At 48.0% G+C, this 19,454-nt stretch overlaps 1 protein-coding gene across 2 annotated transcripts in view; it reads right to left on the bottom strand.

The window, feature by feature from the left end:
- Positions 1-1,096: 1,096 nt before the first annotated feature.
- The window catches only part of OSBPL11 (oxysterol binding protein like 11), a 29,706-nt gene continuing 11,348 nt past the window's right edge, over positions 1,097-19,454 (bottom strand). For both annotated transcript variants that reach the window (XM_075829007.1, XM_075829006.1), the window contains exons 6-13: positions 12,762-12,963; positions 10,138-10,286; positions 8,873-9,013; positions 7,811-8,324; positions 3,988-4,174; positions 3,637-3,819; positions 2,942-3,095; positions 1,097-1,875 (exon numbers count right to left, since the gene is read on the bottom strand). In XM_075829007.1, coding sequence (XP_075685122.1) covers positions 1,828-1,875; positions 2,942-3,095; positions 3,637-3,819; positions 3,988-4,174; positions 7,811-8,324; positions 8,873-9,013; positions 10,138-10,286; positions 12,762-12,963 — 1,578 coding nt within the window. In that variant the 3' untranslated portion in view covers positions 1,097-1,827. The remainder of the gene's footprint in view (positions 1,876-2,941; positions 3,096-3,636; positions 3,820-3,987; positions 4,175-7,810; positions 8,325-8,872; positions 9,014-10,137; positions 10,287-12,761; positions 12,964-19,454) is intronic.

Below are 19,454 nucleotides of genomic sequence, written 5' to 3'. Positions count from 1 at the left end.
AATCCCAGGATTTATTATATATCATAGTTTCCTCTTAGCCGCTGCGTCCTCCCACAATTCCCTGCTTTGCCGTGCACATTATTATGGGAGGAGATAAGAACGGTTTATGGTTCATGAAAAGAATGCCAGAACTTCAGTAGAGACTGACACACAAACAGCGCAGCACTAGAGGTAACAGCATAACATTTGTGGCATTCAGGGTCTGGGAAAGCTGGGTGAGTCTCTCTGGGCTTTGCACAGGTGGGCATTAGAGTTACCAGTAAAGGAGACTAATATATGGACAAATATACACAAAATAAAAACATTTAAAACAGATATTTTCAGGTCATAATTTCAAAAATATTCCATAAAAAGCTGAAGCAGCCGCAGAACGTGCGTTATACAGAAACAAGCGCCGCCGCTCCGGCGATCATTCAACTATTAGAAAGAATAACCCTCTGTGTGCCGCCCGGGCGACTCCCCTGACCCGGAACAGATGATCAGCAAAGAACCCCTGAAACGCCTCCATCTGATCTAAAAATCTCCCGCTTTGTGTATTTAGCACTAGTGTCTCCATGGTTACAGACTACAAAAACAAAACCAGTGTAGTCTGATCCTGCAGCACCACGATCAGGGGGGGTCGGACTCCTCTTCCGCGTGTTCTGCTCCGTCTACTTTGCTTGACTGGTCTCGGAGAACACGGGGTCATCCCACAACAGTTTTTTACATCATGCCATCCTCCAGTCACAGTCAAAGCTACAGACAATTCTGCTGTATCGTCATGTCTTTCTCCAGTCACATCCAGAGCGGGAGTCACAATTCTGCTGCTTTTCCAATTACCAGACAGAAATGCATTATGGGATACTGTCTGTAAAACGTAGACAAACAAAAGTCTGCTACTAACAGTAATGGACAGCTCTGGATGTAACTGGAGTATTAGACCTGATGTAACTCCTGATCTATAGCAGCCGTATTGTGAATAAGGAGGGGGGTTCTGAGACTCGTCACATTCTCCGGGGTCCCCCCTTTTACTGCGGGACACTCGATAAATACGGACACCCCGCCGGTCTATTGCGCCACAAAACAAAACCGCTCCGGAGAAACGACTCAGGACGGAGACAAGTCACAATTTATTCTCACTCTTCCATCACATGGTTTGTGGGACGTCTGTTCTCTCAGTGCCGATCCCAGGAGACCCCCCACCAGCGCCCCCCGCGAGGGAGCCGGCGACACCAGAGCAGACACACGGATTGGAAGACGACATTCAGAAGAGAAATAAGGCACCACTCATGTAATGTACGGAGAACCCATCATCCTCCAGTCACTGCACAAGCTGCTGCCCGTCAGGTACAGATGAGGTTAATGATCAAGGAGTCGGATACACCGGACAGGCAGCGGCAAGAGAGGGGTTAATGTCACCGCGGCCTGAACCTCCGTCTACCGCAGTCTCTCCCGAGTCGTTCGCAGCGCCTGGCGGCGGCGTCCAGAGGCAGCATGACAGGGAAAGGGTTAATCCTCATGTGACTGTTAAACAATCCAAAAAGAAAGGAACGCGGTCGCCTCCGGTGCGGGACGAAGACGACTCCTGATCCAGAGGCCGAGACACATGGGGGAGTCCGGGGGCTGCAGCAGCACAAAAACCACGGCTCAGGGTCCGGACAAGAGGCAAATTAATACTGGACAGGGGGTCAGAGCAGAGGAGTCGTCTCTGTGTGTCAGGGGACCCTGAGTGGCTGCTGCAACCCATTGTAGAATATCACAGGGGAAGGGGGGTTATAAAACGAGGGCGCCATTCCTGGGGTTCGGTCCTCTGTAGGTTCGGCTCCTGTCCGCCCAGACTCTCCCGGTTTATAGTTCGGAGCTCCACAGGGGGCGATTATAGATCCAGCCGTCACCCTGCAAACAACAAACAGTCACAGCTCCGGCTGGTAAATTACAGGGGGTCTGTAGAGATGGGGGGCACTGATCATGGGGGGCAGGGCCGAGGCGCCAGCACAGAACTAGATGACGACGTGACGTCAGAGATTAAAGGATCAGCCGCCTGCACCCCGAGAAAACCCAGGACCTCAACCCCCGCACCCCAAATATCAGCAGGAAACCATTGCCTGGACTCCAGTGTACAGAGCATGTGGCAGAACGTCACAGAGCACCAGCAGCACAGAGTATTTCAGTAGAGTGCAGGAATTGCCGGTGTCACTCAGTAATTATAAGGGTATGTTCACACGCAAACGCAAACACGTCTGAAAATGCGTGAAAGCAGCTCCTGATTTTCAGACGTATTTCAAGCCAATCGCGATTTTCGTGGCGTTTTTTTAAGGTCGTTTTTGGAGCGGTTTTCAATTGTCTATGAAAAATGGCTCCAAAAAGGGACATGCACTTCTTTCTCGCGGCCATTTTTTTTACGCAGCCGTTTTTCAAAACGGGCCGTCGGAACAGAACGTCGTTTTTACCATTGAAATCAAGGGCAGATGTTTGGAGACGTTCTGCTTCAGATTTTTCGAAAAACGGGTGAAAATAAGCCGTGTGAACATGCCCTTATGGCGCCGGTCGTATAACTGACGGATTTCTAGGTCTAGTTCAGGTTTGGAGCAGCAGAGACCGCGATAACGCAGAGCTGCGCAGATCCAGTCGCCAGATAACGTTCAGAAACTCGGTCAATCCTTTGCCTTACTGATATTAACATCATCTCTTACTCCAGTCACATCCAGAGCTGCAGCCAAAATTCAACTGTTATATCATGTCCTACTGCTCTGGATGTGAATGTACTAGAAGACATTATTTACCAGCAGAATTGTGACTGCAGCTCTGGCTGTAACTGGAGTATATGAAACGCTGTAACTTGGAATCAGTAGGTTTTACAGACACTGCGCGTTATATGGAGAGTAAGACGATGCCCTGAGACGTTCTGTATGTCGGGGATTTTCTCGCCCACATTTCTCTATTACTAGACCCCGGGACTTGCCTCTTTGGAGAAGTACTTGGTTTTCCATGGCGTCTCGGTGTCGATGCGGTGCCGCTCCTCCGCCCGCTGCCGCTCCTCCAGAGCTCTCTTGTGCTCCGTGGCCTCCTCTATATTTTTCGCCGTCAGGGCTTCTGTTACATGAGACCAAAGCCGCCTGCGATCCCAGAAAAAACAGTTATGAGCAGAGGAAAAAAGCCACACCTCCTGGATATAGGACCGCCTCTACTGCACAGGGGGTGGAGCTTCACTACCTGGCACCTCAGTGATAATTATATTGTATGCGCCGCCCCTTTATCTCCGGTTACTACACCTGCACTTTATGACAACAGTCGCCATCAGCAGAGAATTACAGGCATAGGACGGGCGACTCTTCACTTCTGCTCGTGCTGCAGTCAGGAAAATATTACGCTTGCTCTGGGGTTGTCATGGTAACATATAAAGACCAGCTCTACTTAAGACATCCCGTCATGTGACCTTCACTCATGACAATACATTCAAGATCGTGTCGGTCACATGACAAGAAGACCATTCATAGGAGAGTGAGTCTGTTGATGTTACCATGACAACCCCAGAGCGAGCACAATATTCCCATGACTGCTTCAGTGCGGCGATCAGAGGAGAAAATAAAACCAGGAGGAAGTTACAAATTCTCATTATTTGGTACATTAACCCTCGGAGGATTCCGGTCTCCTCACCTGGACTCGAACGGTCCCTGCGTCTCCACCGGCCGCACTCTCTTCCTCGTCACCGGCAGCTTCGTCAGATCCACACATCTGGTGTCTCCGGAGCTGGACATGAACTCTAAGATGCTGTTCCACTCGCCCTGAATCTTACACGCCACCGTGTTTGTTGGGTTGTGCTTTACCTCGCCCGTCACCCTGAAAAATAAAACACGCACAGGTCTCCATCAATGACCACGGGCGGCCGAGCTCAGGGACTAAACGTACAGCAAGTCCAGCGCCGGCCGCCACTGAAATAAAAACAGGAGAACAATCCGCCCGGGAAGCCGGCGCCCGTCGAAAAACTCCCCCCCCCCGATCACTCACCTGTGTAACTTTCCTCCATAGAAAGGCTTTGTGTGAAAGGTGATCGCTGCCGAATAGCCCGTCTTGGGGCAGTTCACGTTCACCTTCCCCCCTAGCTCCACCCATGGTACAGTGAGGATAGAGCGGGCATAGGCGCAGGGTAGTGTGAAGGTGTACTCCTCATCATACTCCAGGAGGTGCAGGACACCTGGGAGAAGAAAGCAGCACTGAAAATAGCCCCAAAACTAAACGAAGACCCCCCTCAAAAAAAAAAAAAATGTCTTGAGTGTGCGGCTCTGACCCAAATAGTGGAGTCACTGTATACATACATTACATATCCTGTACTGATTATATCCTGTATTATACTCCAGAGCTGCACTCACTATTCTGCTGGTGGAGTCACTGTGTACATACATTACATTACTTATCCTGTACTGATCCTGAGTTACATCCTGTATTATACTCCAGAGCTGCACTCACTATTCTGCTGGTGGAGTCACTGTGTACATACATTACATTACTTATCCTGTACTGATCCTGAGTTACATCCTGTATTATACTCCAGAGCTGCACTCACTATTCTGCTGGTGGAGTCACTGTGTACATACATTACATTACTTATCCTGTACTGATCCTGAGTTACATCCTGTATTATACTCCAGAGCTGCACTCAGTATTCTGCTGGTAGAGTCACTGTGTACATACATTACATTACTTACCCTGTACTGATCCTGAGTTATATCCTGTATTATACTCCAGAGCTGCACTCACTATTCTGCTGGTGGAGTCACTGTGTACATACATTACTTATCCTGTACTGATCTTGTGTTACATCCTGTATTATACTCCAGAGCTGCACTCACTATTCTGCTGGTGGAGTCACTGTGTACATATATTACATTACTTATCCTGTACTGATCCTGAGTTATATCCTGTATTATACTCCAGAGCTGCACTCACTATTCTGCTGGTGGAGTGACTGTGTACATACATTACATTACTTATCCTGTACTGATCCTGAGTTACATCCTGTATTATACTCCAGAGCTGCACTCAGTATTCTGCTGGTAGAGTCACTGTGTACATACATTACATTACTTACCCTGTACTGATCCTGAGTTATATCCTGTATTATACTCCAGAGCTGCACTCACTATTCTGCTGGTGGAGTCACTGTGTACATACATTACTTATCCTGTACATATCCTGTACTGATTATATCCTGTATTATACTCCAGAGCTGCACTCACTATTCTGCTGGTGGAGTCACTGTGTACATACATTACATTACTTATCCTGTACTGATCCCGAGTTACATCCTGTATTATACTCCAGAGCTGCACTCACTATTCTGCTGGTGGAGTCACTGTGTACATATATTACATTACTCCTCCTGTACTGATCCTGAGTTACATCCTGTATTATACTCCAGAGCTGCACTCACTATTCTGCTGGTGGAGTGACTGTGTACATACATTACATTACTTATCCTGTACTGATCCTGAGTTACATCCTGTATTATACTCCAGAGCTGCACTCAGTATTCTGCTGGTAGAGTCACTGTGTACATACATTACATTACTTACCCTGTACTGATCCTGAGTTATATCCTGTATTATACTCCAGAGCTGCACTCACTATTCTGCTGGTGGAATCACTGTGTACATACATTACTTATCCTGTACTGATCCTGTACTGATTATATCCTGTATTATACTCCAGAGCTGCACTCACTATTCTGCTGGTGGAGTCACTGTGTACATACATTACATTACTTATCCTGTACGGATCCTGCGTTACATCTTGTATTATACCCCAGAGCTGCACTCACTATTCTGCTGGTGGAGTCACTGTGTACATACATTACTTATCCTGTACTGATCCTGAGTTACATCCTGTATTATACTCCAGAGCTGCACTCACTATTCTGCTGGTGGAGTCACTGTGTACATACATTACATTACTTATCCTGTACTGATCCTGCGTTACATCTTGTATTATACTCCAGAGCTGCACTCACTATTCTGCTGGTGGAGTGACTGTGTACATGCATTACATTACTTATCCTGTACGTATCCTGAGTTACATCCTGTATTATACTCCAGAGCTGCACTCACTATTCTGCTGGTGGAGTCACTGTGTACATACATTACATTACTTATCCTGTACTGATCCTGAGTTACATCCTGTATTATACTCCAGAGCTGCACTCACTATTCTGCTGGTGGAGTCACTGTGTACATACATTACATTACTTATCCTGTACTGATCCTGAGTTATATCCTGTATTATACTCCAGAGCTGCACTCACTATTCTGCTGGTGGAGTCATTGTGTGCATACATTACATTACTTATCCTGTACTGATCCTGAGTTACATCCTGTATTATACTCCAGAGCTGCACTCACTATTCTGCTGGTGGAGTCACTGTGTACATACATTACATTACTTATCCTGTACTGATCCTGAGTTATATCCTGTATTATACTGTAGAGCTGCACTCACTATTCTGCTGGTGGAGTCACTGTGTACACACATTACATTACTTATCCTGTACTGATCCTGAGTCACATCCTGTATTATACTCCAGAGCTGCACTCACTATTCTGCTGGTGGAGTCACTGTGTACATACATTACATTCTTTATCCTGTACTGATCCTGAGTTATATCCTGTATTATACTCCAGAGCTGCACTCACTATTCTGCTGGTGGAGTCACTGTGTACATACATTACATTACTTATCCTGTACTGATCCTGAGTTATATCCTGTATTATACTCCAGAGCTGCACTCACTATTCTGCTGGTGGAGTCACTGTGTACATACATTACATTACTTATCCTGTACTGATCCTGAGTTACATCCTGTATTATACTCCAGAGCTGCACTCACTATTCTGCTGGGGGAGTCACTATGTACATACATTACATTGCTTATCCTGTACTGATCCTGAGTTATATCCTGTATTATACTCCAGAGCTGCACTCACTATTCTGCTGGTGGAGTCACTGTGTACATACATTACTTATCCTGTACTGATCCTGAGTTACACCCTGTATTATACTCCAGAGCTGCACTCACTATTCTGCTGGTGGAGTCACTGTGTACATACATTACATTACTTATCCTGTACTGATCCTGAGTTATATCCTGTATTATACTCCAGAGCTGCACTCACTATTCTGCTGGTGGAGTCACTGTGTACATACATTACATTACTTATCCTGTACTGATCCTGAGTTACATCCTGTATTATACTCCAGAGCTGCACTCACTATTCTGCTGGGGGAGTCACTATGTACATACATTACATTGCTTATCCTGTACTGATCCTGAGTTATATCCTGTATTATACTCCAGAGCTGCACTCACTATTCTGCTGGTGGAGTCACTGTGTACATACATTACTTATCCTGTACTGATCCTGAGTTACACCCTGTATTATACTCCAGAGCTGCACTCACTATTCTGCTGGTGGAGTCACTGTGTACATACATTACATTACTTATCCTGTACTGATCCTGAGTTATATCCTGTATTATACTCCAGAGCTGCACTCACTATACTGCTGGTGGAGTCACTGTGTACATACATTACTTATCCTGTACTGATCTTGAGTTTATATCGTGTATTGTACTCCAGAGCTGCACTCACTATTCTGCTGGTTGTTATTGGAAACAGTCAGCAAGCTTGTGGCCTGACACACATTGCTGTTTATGGAGATGATATCTATATGTGCCCTGTATGATGGAGTCAGTGTTGTTATAGTCACACACACATTTCCTCTCATGTCTTGCGGAGTCTCTGAATCATTCACACAACACCCAGACAAGAGACAATCACCTTCTCCAACCATAGTGACCCCGATGGACATCCCCATGAACTTGCTCTTGGTCCACACGTGGGTGTTGACGCACATTTTGAGCTCCGGACACTCTGCGTAAAATCCTGAGACTGGAGGGTGATGAGAAACTTGCTCAGCCACAAACCTGACCAGGTAGTCCCCCTCCCCCTCCTCTTCTTCCTCCTCCTTCTGGTCTGCGGTGCCCTCCTGAGGTGGCGTCTGATCCTGCGACTCTACTGAGGTGTCTGAGGTTTGGGGGGGCTGAACACAGTCCTTGGGGACCCTCCAGGAGCAGTGGAAGGTCTCCCCGATGATGGGGTTATATGGCTTCTTGGCCAGGGCGCCCTTGCGTCCTTCGTGGAAGGAGGTCAGATAATATTCCACAAACCTCAGCATGCGAGCTTCCGGGGTGAGCCCCCCACTGATAGACAGGAAGAGGTCAGGGTGGGAGAGGAAGTCCGCGTACATCTCCAGCAGCGAACGCTTTTCCAGTATGAAGGTGGGAAGGACGACCTGCGGAGGAGGAAAAAAAGGAAATATTGGGATAATGACACCAACGTGGGGGCGACAAGACTGACAACCATCGCCCCATTATCCCCAGTACAGGATCGTCTAGACCAATACAAACAGCCGCTACTGCAGACTGACATTTCCCCTGCACTGATACATTGTAGCAAACTTTCAGGACAGGAGAGATCAGGATGTGTTTTTAGCCTCTGGATGTAAATAATGTTTCCATTCACTGGCAGCAAGCAGAAATCTTGAAACCGGGTGAGGAATTGTATCCATTGCTGCGTTATGCTATGGTTGTGGGCAGCGGTTAGATTTCTGCTCTGCAGCTCTCGAGACTCATGGAGTCTGTATGTTCTCCTGTGAATTTCCTCCCACACCCCAAAAACATAAAAGGGGGATTAGATTGTGAGCCCCGGAGGAGACAGAGTGAGGACGACCTCGGTGCAGCGGAACCTGCCGGCGCCACATCAGCAACAGGAATAATAAAGATCAGACAAGGGAATATGTAGGAACTCTGCTGGCTGGACATGAATGTGGAGGACGCTGACCCGTGTGAGATCCATGCCGAGCTTCAGCTGTGACAGGAGGTGCAGGATGACGCTGCGCTGCTCCTCCACCGCCCCCAGATCGTCCTCCGTCACCTCACACCCGTCCTCCACCTCCTCCTCTGGGTTTATATCTTCAGGTTCCTGCGAACGACAGAGAAACACAGAGGTGATAAATACAGGGGGGCAACGAAGAGGGGGACGCAGGGCGAGAGAGGGGGACGCAGGGCGAGAGAGGGGGACGCAGGGCGAGAGAGGGGGACGCAGGGCGAGAGAGGGGGACGCAGGGCGAGAGGGTGACAGCGTCCCCCAAACTCCAGCCGTGAGACGGCACAGGCTGCAGATGAGGAAACGACTGGAGCGGAAGTATGACCTCATCTGTCGTATAAGGGGGGGGGGGGACAGAGGTTACGCCCGGCCCCCAGCAGACATGACCCCCGCGCAGTCCGATAACAGCGCCGCATGGCGGTACCAGGGACGTGTGCGCAGCAACTTGTAACCACTTCCTGCAATGGAGGGGCGAGGGTTAATGGCGGAGATTTCCGCTCTCATTTACGCCAATTATAATTCTTGCGTCAGGCAGCGGTGGCCACGCCCCCTTCAACTAAGGGCCAACTGTTTTAAAAGCGGCGGAAAATAGAAAAACGGAAATTATTGCGCTAATACGGGGAGCGACGCAACGTGCAACTTTTTCACGCAACTTAAATGTCGTCGATCTTTAAAGCGGCGGCGCTTTACATTAGAGGCGGTCGCTGTGGGTTACACCGCACGTCCCACCACATGATCACAGCGCTACGCACCGCGAGGAAAACCGGAGCTTTACTATTAAACCTCCGTGTCTCCTGGGACTTGTAGTTCTCTTTGTAGCAGTTATTGCCGCTTATCATTCACCTCCCCCGCCGCACACGTCCCTGGAGTCGCTGCGCGTCCGTGTGATACGTGATCGCATCTCCAGCTATAGAGGGGCCCGGGTTTCCCTGGTTCCCCCGTCTCCTCCTCCCTCCCAGTTACTTGTTCTATTGTGGAGACCCCCAGTCCCTGCAGAACGTGTAATTGTCCCACTGCTGGGGTGGGCCGAGCGTCCGTGTCCCCCGATATGTCCGTGTCCCCCGATATCTGCTCCTCCCGCTCTCCATCACTTTCCCTTTTTGTCCCGGGGTTTAGGAGAGTGACGGGGCCCCTGTTCTCTGGGTCTGTGGGGGTCCCGTATGGATTCACAGCGCACCATAGACAACGATCAGACTCCCGGTGGACACGGCGGCACTTACCCTGCACAGCTGGCTGCTCTCTGGCGCCCCCTGCGTCTCGATCAGCAGGTCCTGCCCTTCACTCTCCTCTGCCGGGAAGCCGGGGGCCCCTCCATTCTCCAGGTGGTCGGACAGGAGGCTCTTTGGTTCCAGCCAGTTTATCGTCACCCCTGAGGGAAAAGGATCTTTGCACTTAGAGTTGCTCATAATCCGGGAACAAAGACGGGAAACGTCCTACAGCGCGCAGCAGCGATCACGTGACATGGCGGCCGGCAACTGCACCCCAATAATCCAGGGGAGCGCGGGAGAAGGCGGGATGTGCTCTGCGGCTCTCCCAGGACAATGCCCTCCAGTCTTCACCGCGCTGCAGGATCACCTGTCCCGATACTGAGAACCTGATACTGACGGGGGAAGGCGACACCACACGCAGCGGCTCCCGAGGAAGCGAAACACAGACTGGAAAGTGCAAACCCGCGAGTGCAGCCGACGCGTGACCCCAACACGGAGGTCAAGGACATCCCATGGGAGCTCAGGAGAAAGACAGGGGGGGACGCAGCCGGGCACAGGGGGGACATAGCCGGGCACAGAGGGCAGGGGGGACACAGCCGGGCACAGAGGGCAGAAGGGACACAGCCGGGCACAGAGGGCGGGGGGGGGGGGGGGGACGACAGCCGGGCATAGAGGGCAGGGGGGACGCAGCCGGGCACAGGGGGGACACAGCCGGGCACAGGGCGAAGGGGGGACACAGCCGGGCACAGGGGGGACACAGCCGGGCACAGGGGGGACACAGCCGGGCACAGGGGGGACACAGCCGGGCACAGGGGGGACACAGCCGGACACAGGGGGGACACAGCCGGACACAGGGGGAAGGGGGGACACAGGGGGAAGGGGGGACACAGGGGGAAGGGGTAAACCACAGGACATCAGTCACAAATACTGGGGCACAATTATCAGGTGAAAGGTGAACAATGAATGAATATAATGGGCTATTGAAGCGACGCTGCCGCGGTCACGATAAGTGGCGCCATTTTCAAAATAGTTTTGTAACGTACAACAGATCTGATAAGTTACATTGGGGGATGGGGCAGGTAACACTACGGCTGTGCCAAACGCAATATGGACTTGAGATAAACTTTGCCGCAATGTCCTGGTGGGGAGTGCACAATACAAGGGGGACCGCGCGACACGTCAGGATCCGCGCCACGTGCTACACGCCAGGATCCGCGCCACGTGCTACACGCCAGGATCCGCACCACGTGCTACACGCCAGGATCCGACCCACCTGCGACACGCCAGGATCCGACCCACCTGCTACACGCCAGGATCCGACCCACCTGCTACACGCCAGGATCCGACCCACGTGCTACACGCCAGGATCCGCACCACGTGCTACACGCCAGGATCCGACCCACGTGCTACACGCCAGGATCCGACCCACCTGCTACACGCCAGGATCCGACCCACGTGCTACACGCCAGGATCCGCACCACGTGCTACACGCCAGGATCCGACCCACCTGCTACACGCCAGGATCCGACCCACCTGCTACACGCCAGGATCCGACCCACGTGCTACACGCCAGGATCCGCACCACGTGCTACACGCCAGGATCCGACCCACGTGCTACACGCCAGGATCCGCACCACGTGCTACACGCCAGGATCTGCACCACGTGCTACACGCAAGGACCCGCGCCACGTGCTACACGCCAGGATCTGCGCCACGCGCTACACGCCAGGATCCGACTCACGTGCTACACGCCAGGATCCGCGCCACGTGCTACACGCCAGGATCCGCACCACGCGCTACACGCCATCTTGTTAAATCGGAATAGACATCAGGCAGAAGGGGGAGATTTATCAATAGTATGAAAGATGCAGAAGACAATGAAAGACAAATGTAGAAAAATGGCGCAGGTGTAGCAGACCTGGGTGATTCAATGTTAGACGCTTCTCCCGCACACCAATAATCTGGCGACCGTCTTTAATTCTGTAATAAGTTTGCCGCGCGCCCGTCCTCCACGTTATGCTGACTCAGCGCGATACTACAGATAAAGGGGGGGGTGCCGGGCTCCGGTCACAACCTGCGGTACCAGGGTGAGGGTCCCGGCTGTGACCCGTCCTCACCCCGAGCTCCGGTTACACCACAACTCGTCAGCCGGCTTTGCGCTCCCCGATTAATTATTCACACCCCCATTCTTATGTTTGGGGCTTCGGAGCTGCGGCCGCTCAGGTTAACAATCCATGAAGGAGCTGCAGAACCTCATTATTAATCATCATCAGGCGGCGGCGGGGGGGAGGGGACCCCTCAGGGTCTATGTTTGGGGGCGACGTCCGCTGCTCATTTATTATCACTGAATGTGTTTGCTGGAAATATAAATCCATAAACATTACAGAACAGCGGCTGTGATTGTAAACCTGATGGGATGGGCGGCCATGTTTACTGCAGCGGAGGAGCAGCTGTCAGACAACACGGATGCCGCTTATCTCTAGAGGGAAAATTAAGGAGCGGAGAGGTTACAATCCAACCCCCCCCAACAGCAGACATCAGGAGAGTATCAGCCAGAAGGATCCACCAGTGGGACTCTTGTGTCTGCTGACAGCGTTTCACCCCCCCGGAGGGTCTGTAGATCGGGGGCTACTCACCAGCGGGCAGGCCGTTCTTCTGTAACGCTGCGTGCTGCTGGTACAACATGTGGAAACAGTCATTCAGGCAGTTCATGGTCGCCATCGACGTGGCCTTCAGCATGAGCAGGTCCTGATCCAGAGAACTGAAGTGACCGCAGGGGGGGAGGCCTTCTATGCTGCGCATTAACTCCCTCTGCTGACCCTCCGCCCGGGTCATCATCTAAGGAGAAAAAGGAGACATCAGAAAGTGGAGACACAAGTGTGTGGCCCCAGAGACAGAAGCATCAAAGGGGCCACAGGGAACAAAAAACATAAGAATATACGGGTATCCAACATGGACGCAAGATACACATCCACCGACTGTGCCGCAATGTGACAGAGTAACGCAAGAGATACAGCGTCACTAACAGCACAGAGCAGGAAAGCAAAGCAACGAACCTGCAGAAGGACAAAACCAACTCCATCAATACAACGTCCAAAAGAGAAACTGCAATTACCACAGAACATTCTAGAAACGCCGAACCCCATTCAGAAATATTCTACATAAACAGCAGAGTCACTGTGTATATACATTACTTAACCTGTATTATACTCCAGAGCTGCACTCGCTATTCTGCTGGTGGAGTCACTGTGTACATACATTACATTACTTATCCTGTACTGATCCTGAGTTATATCCTGTATTATACTCCAGAGCTGCACTCACTATTCTTCTGGTGGAGTCACTGTGTACATACATTACATTACTTATCCTGTACTGATCCTGAGTTATATCCTGTGTTATACTCCAGAGCTGCACTCACTATTCTGCTGGTGGAGTCACTGTGTACATACATTACTTATCCTGTACTGATCCTGCGTTATATCCTGTATTATACTCCAGAGCTGCACTCACTATTCTGCTGGTGGAGTCACTGTGTACATACATTACATTACTGATCCTGAGTTATATCCTGTATTATACTCCAGGGCTGCACTCACTATTCTGCTGGTGGAGTCACTGTGTACATACATTACATTACTTATCCTGTACTGATCCTGAGTTATATCCTGTATTATACTCCAGAGCTGCACTCACTATTCTGCTGGTGGAGTCACTGTGTACATACATTACATTACTGATCCTGTACTGATCCTGAGTTATATCCTGTATTATACTCCAGAGCTGCACTCACTATTCTGCTGGTGGAGTCACTGTGTACATACATTACTTATCCTGTACTGATCCTGAGTTACATCCTGTATTATACGCCAGAGCTGCACTCACTATTCTGCTGGTGGAGTCACTGTGTACATACATTACATATCCTGTACTGATCCTGAGTTATATCCTGTATTATACTCCAGAGCTGCACTCACTATTCTGCTGGTGGAGTCACTGTGTACATACATTACATTACTTATCCTGTACTGATCCTGAGTTACATCCTGTATTATACTCCAGAGCTGCACTCACTATTCTGCTGGTGGAGTCACTGTGTACATACATTACATTACTTATCCTGTACTGATCCTGAGTTACATCCTGTATTATACTCCAGAGCTGCACTCACTATTCTGCTGGTGGAGTCACTGTGTACATACATTACATTACTTATCCTGTACTGATCCTGAGTTACATCCTGTATTATACTCCAGAGCTGCACTCACTATTCTGCTGGTGGAGTCACTGTGTACATACATTACATTACTTATGTACTGATCCCGAGTTACATCCTGTATTATACTCCAAAGCTGCATTCACTATTCTGCTGGTGGAGTCACGGTGTACATACCTTACATTACTTATCCTGTACGGATCCTGAGTTACATCCTGTATTATACTCCAAAGCTGCACTCACTATTCTGCTGGTGGAGTCACTGTGTACATACATTACTGATCCTGAGTTACATCCTGTATTATACCCCAGAGCTGCACTCACTATTCTGGTGGTGGAGTCACTGTGTACATACATTACATTACTTATCCTGTACTGATCCGGAGTTACATCCTGTATTATACTCCAGAGCTGCGCTCACTATTCTGCTGGTGGAGTCACTGTGTACATACGTTACATTACTTATCCTGTACTGATCCTGAGTTACATCCTGTATTAAACTCCAGAGCTGCAGTCACTATTCTGCTGGTGGAGTCACTGTGTACATACATTACATTACTTATCCTGTACTGATCCTGAGTTACATCCTGTATTATACTCCAGAGCTGCACTCAGTATTCTGCTGGTAGAGTCACTGTGTACATACATTACATTACTTACCCTGTACTGATCCTGAGTTATATCCTGTATTATACTCCAGAGCTGCACTCACTATTCTGCTGGTGGAGTCACTGTGTACATACATTACATTACTTATCCTGTACTGATCCTGAGTTACATCCTGTATTATACTCCAGAGCTGCACTCACTATTCTGCTGGTGGAGTCACTGTGTACATACATTACATTACTTATGTACTGATCCCGAGTTACATCCTGTATTATACTCCAAAGCTGCATTCACTATTCTGCTGGTGGAGTCACGGTGTATATACCTTACATTACTTATCCTGTACGGATCCTGAGTTACATCCTGTATTATACTCCAAAGCTGCACTCACTATTCTGCTGGTGGAGTCACTGTGTACATACATTACTGATCCTGAGTTACATCCTGTATTATACTCCAGAGCTGCACTCACTATTCTGCTGGTGGAGTCACTGTGTACATACATTACTTATCCTGTACTGATCCTGAGTTACATCCTGTATTATACCCCAGAGCTGCACTCACTATTCTGGTGGTGGAGTCACTGTGTACATACATTACATTACTTATCCTGTACTGATCCGGAGTTACATCCTGTATTATACTCCAGAGCTGCGCTCACTATTCTGCTGGTGGAGTCACTGTGTACATACATTACATTACTTATCCTGTACTGATCCTGAGTTATATCCTGTATTAAACTCCAGAGCTGCGCTCACTATTCTGCTGGTGGAGTCACTGTGTACCTACATTACATTACTTATCCTGTACTGATCCTGAGTTACATCCTGTATTAAACTCCAGAGCTGCAGTCACTATTCTGCTGGTGGAGTCACTGTGTACATACATTACATTACTTATCCTGTACTGATCCTGAGTTACATCCTGTATTATACTCCAGAGCTGCACTCAGTATTCTGCTGGTAGAGTCACTGTGTACATACATTACATTACTTACCCTGTACTGATCCTGAGTTATATCCTGTATTATACTCCAGAGCTGCACTCACTATTCTGCTGGTGGAGTCACTGTGTACATACATTACTTATCCTGTACTGATCCTGAGTTATCTCCTGTATTATACTCCAGAGCTGCACTCACTATTCTGCTGGTGGAGTCGCTGTGTACATACATTACATTACTTATCCTGTACTGATCCTGAGTTGCATCCTGTATTATACTCCAGAGCTGCACTCACTATTCTGCTGGTGGAGTCACTGTGTACATACATTACTTATCCTGTACTGATCCTGAGTTATATCCTGTATTATACTCCAGAGCTGCACTCACTATTCTGCTGGTGGAGTCACTGTGTACATACATTACATTACTTATCCTGTACGGATCCTGAGTTACATCCTGTATTATACTCCAGAGCTGCACTCACTATTCTGCTGGTGGAGTCACTGTGTACATACGTTACATTACTTATCCTGTACTGATCCTGAGTTATATCCTGTATTATACTCCAGAGCTGCACTCACTATTCTGCTGGTGAAGTCACTGTGTACATACATTACATTACTGATCCTGAGTTATATCCTGTATTATACTCCAGAGCTGCATTCACTATTCTGCTGGTGGAGTCACTGTGTACATACATTAAATTACTTATCCTGTACTGATCCTGAGTTACATCCTGTATTATACGCCAGAGCTGCACTCACTATTCTGCTGGTGGAGTCACTGTGTACATACATTACATTACTTATCCTGTACTGATCCTGAGTTATATCCTGTATTATACTCCAGAGCTGCACTCACTATTCTGCTGGTGGAGTCACTGTGTACATACATTACATTACTTATCCTGTACTGATCCTGAGTTACATCCTGTATTATACTCCAGAGCTGCACTCACTATTCTGCTGGTGGAGTCACTGTGTACATACATTACATTACTTATCCTGTACTGATCCTGAGTTACATCCTGTATTATACTCCAGAGCTGCACTCACTATTCTGCTGGTGGAGTCACTGTGTACATACATTACATTACTTATCCTGTACTGATCCTGAGTTACATCCTGTATTATACTCCAGAGCTGCACTCACTATTCTGCTGGTGGAGTCACTGTGTACATACATTACATTACTTATGTACTGATCCCGAGTTACATCCTGTATTATACTCCAAAGCTGCACTCACTATTTTGCTGGTGGAGTCACGGTGTACATACCTTACATTACTTATCCTGTACGGATCCTGAGTTACATCCTGTATTATACTCCAAAGCTGCACTCACTATTCTGCTGGTGGAGTCACTGTGTACATACATTACTTATCCTGTACTGATCCTGAGTTATCTCCTGTATTATACTCCAGAGCTGCACTCACTATTCTGCTGGTGGAGTCGCTGTGTACATACATTACATTACTTATCCTGTACTGATCCTGAGTTGCATCCTGTATTATACTCCAGAGCTGCACTCACTATTCTGCTGGTGGAGTCACTGTGTACATACATTACTTATCCTGTACTGATCCTGAGTTATATCCTGTATTATACTCCAGAGCTGCACTCACTATTCTGCTGGTGGAGTCACTGTGTACATACGTTACATTACTTATCCTGTACGGATCCTGAGTTACATCCTGTATTATACTCCAGAGCTGCACTCACTATTCTGCTGGTGGAGTCACTGTGTACATACGTTACATTACTTATCCTGTACTGATCCTGAGTTATATCCAGTATTATACTCCAGAGCTGCACTCACTATTCTGCTGGTGGAGTCACTGTGTACATACGTTACATTACTTATCCTGTACTGATCCTGAGTTATATCCTGTGTTATACTCCAGAGCTGCACTCACTATTCTGCTGGTGGAGTCACTGTGTACATACGTTACATTACTTATCCTGTACTGATCCTGAGTTATATCCAGTATTATACTCCAGAGCTGCACTCACTATTCTGCTGGTGGAGTCACTGTGTACATACGTTACATTACTGATCCTGTACTGATCCTGAGTTATATCCTGTATTATACTCCAGAGCTGCACTCACTATTCTGCTGGTGGAGTCACTGTGTACATACATTACATTTCTTATCCTGTACTGATCCTGAGTTACATCCTGTATTATACGCCAGAGCTGCACTCACTATTCTGCTGGTGGAGTCACTGTGTACATACATTACATTACTGATCCTGTACTGATCCTGAGTTATATCCTGTATTATACTCCAGAGCTGCACTCACTATTCTGCTGGTGGAGTCACTGTGTACATACATTACATTACTTATCCTGTACTGATCCTGAATTACATCCTGTATTATACGCCAGAGCTGCACTCACTATTCTGCTGGTGGAGTCACTGTGTACATACATTACATATCCTGTACTGATCCTGAGTTATATCCTGTATTGTACTCCAGAGCTGCACTCACTATTCTGCTGGTGGAGTCACTGTGTACATACGTTACATTACTTATCCTGTACGGATCCTGAGTTACATCCTGTATTATACTCCAGAGCTGCACTCACTATTCTGCTGGTGGAGTCACTGTGTACATACGTTACATTACTTATCCTGTACTGATCCTGAGTTATATCCAGTATTATACTCCAGAGCTGCACTCACTATTCTGCTGGTGGAGTCACTGTGTACATACGTTACATTACTTATCCTGTACTGATCCTGAGTTATATCCTGTGTTATACTCCAGAGCTGCACTCACTATTCTGCTGGTGGAGTCACTGTGTACATACGTTACATTACTTATCCTGTACTGATCCTGAGTTATATCCAGTATTATACTCCAGAGCTGCACTCACTATTCTGCTGGTGGAGTCACTGTGTACATACGTTACATTACTGATCCTGTACTGATCCTGAGTTATATCCTGTATTATACTCCAGAGCTGCACTCACTATTCTGCTGGTGGAGTCACTGTGTACATACATTACATTACTTATCCTGTACTGATCCTGAGTTATATCCTGTATTATACTGTAGAGCTGCACTCACTATTCTGCTGGTGGAGTCACTGTGTACACACATTACATTACTTATCCTGTACTGATCCTGAGTCACATCCTGTATTATACTCCAGAGCTGCACTCACTATTCTGCTGGTGGAGTCACTGTGTACATACATTACATTACTTATGTACTGATCCCGAGTTACATCCTGTATTATACTCCAAAGCTGCATTCACTATTCTGCTGGTGGAGTCACGGTGTACATACCTTACATTACTTATCCTGTACGGATCCTGAGTTACATCCTGTATTATACTCCAAAGCTGCACTCACTATTCTGCTGGTGGAGTCACTGTGTACATACATTACTGATCCTGAGTTACATCCTGTATTATACTCCAGAGCTGCACTCACTATTCTGCTGGTGGAGTCACTGTGTACATACATTACTTATCCTGTACTGATCCTGAGTTACATCCTGTATTATACCCCAGAGCTGCACTCACTATTCTGGTGGTGGAGTCACTGTGTA

Source organism: Rhinoderma darwinii, chromosome 6, assembly GCF_050947455.1.
Source record: "Rhinoderma darwinii isolate aRhiDar2 chromosome 6, aRhiDar2.hap1, whole genome shotgun sequence".
Classification (NCBI taxonomy): domain Eukaryota; kingdom Metazoa; phylum Chordata; class Amphibia; order Anura; family Rhinodermatidae; genus Rhinoderma; species Rhinoderma darwinii.
This window is presented reverse-complemented; position numbering and strand designations above follow the sequence as displayed.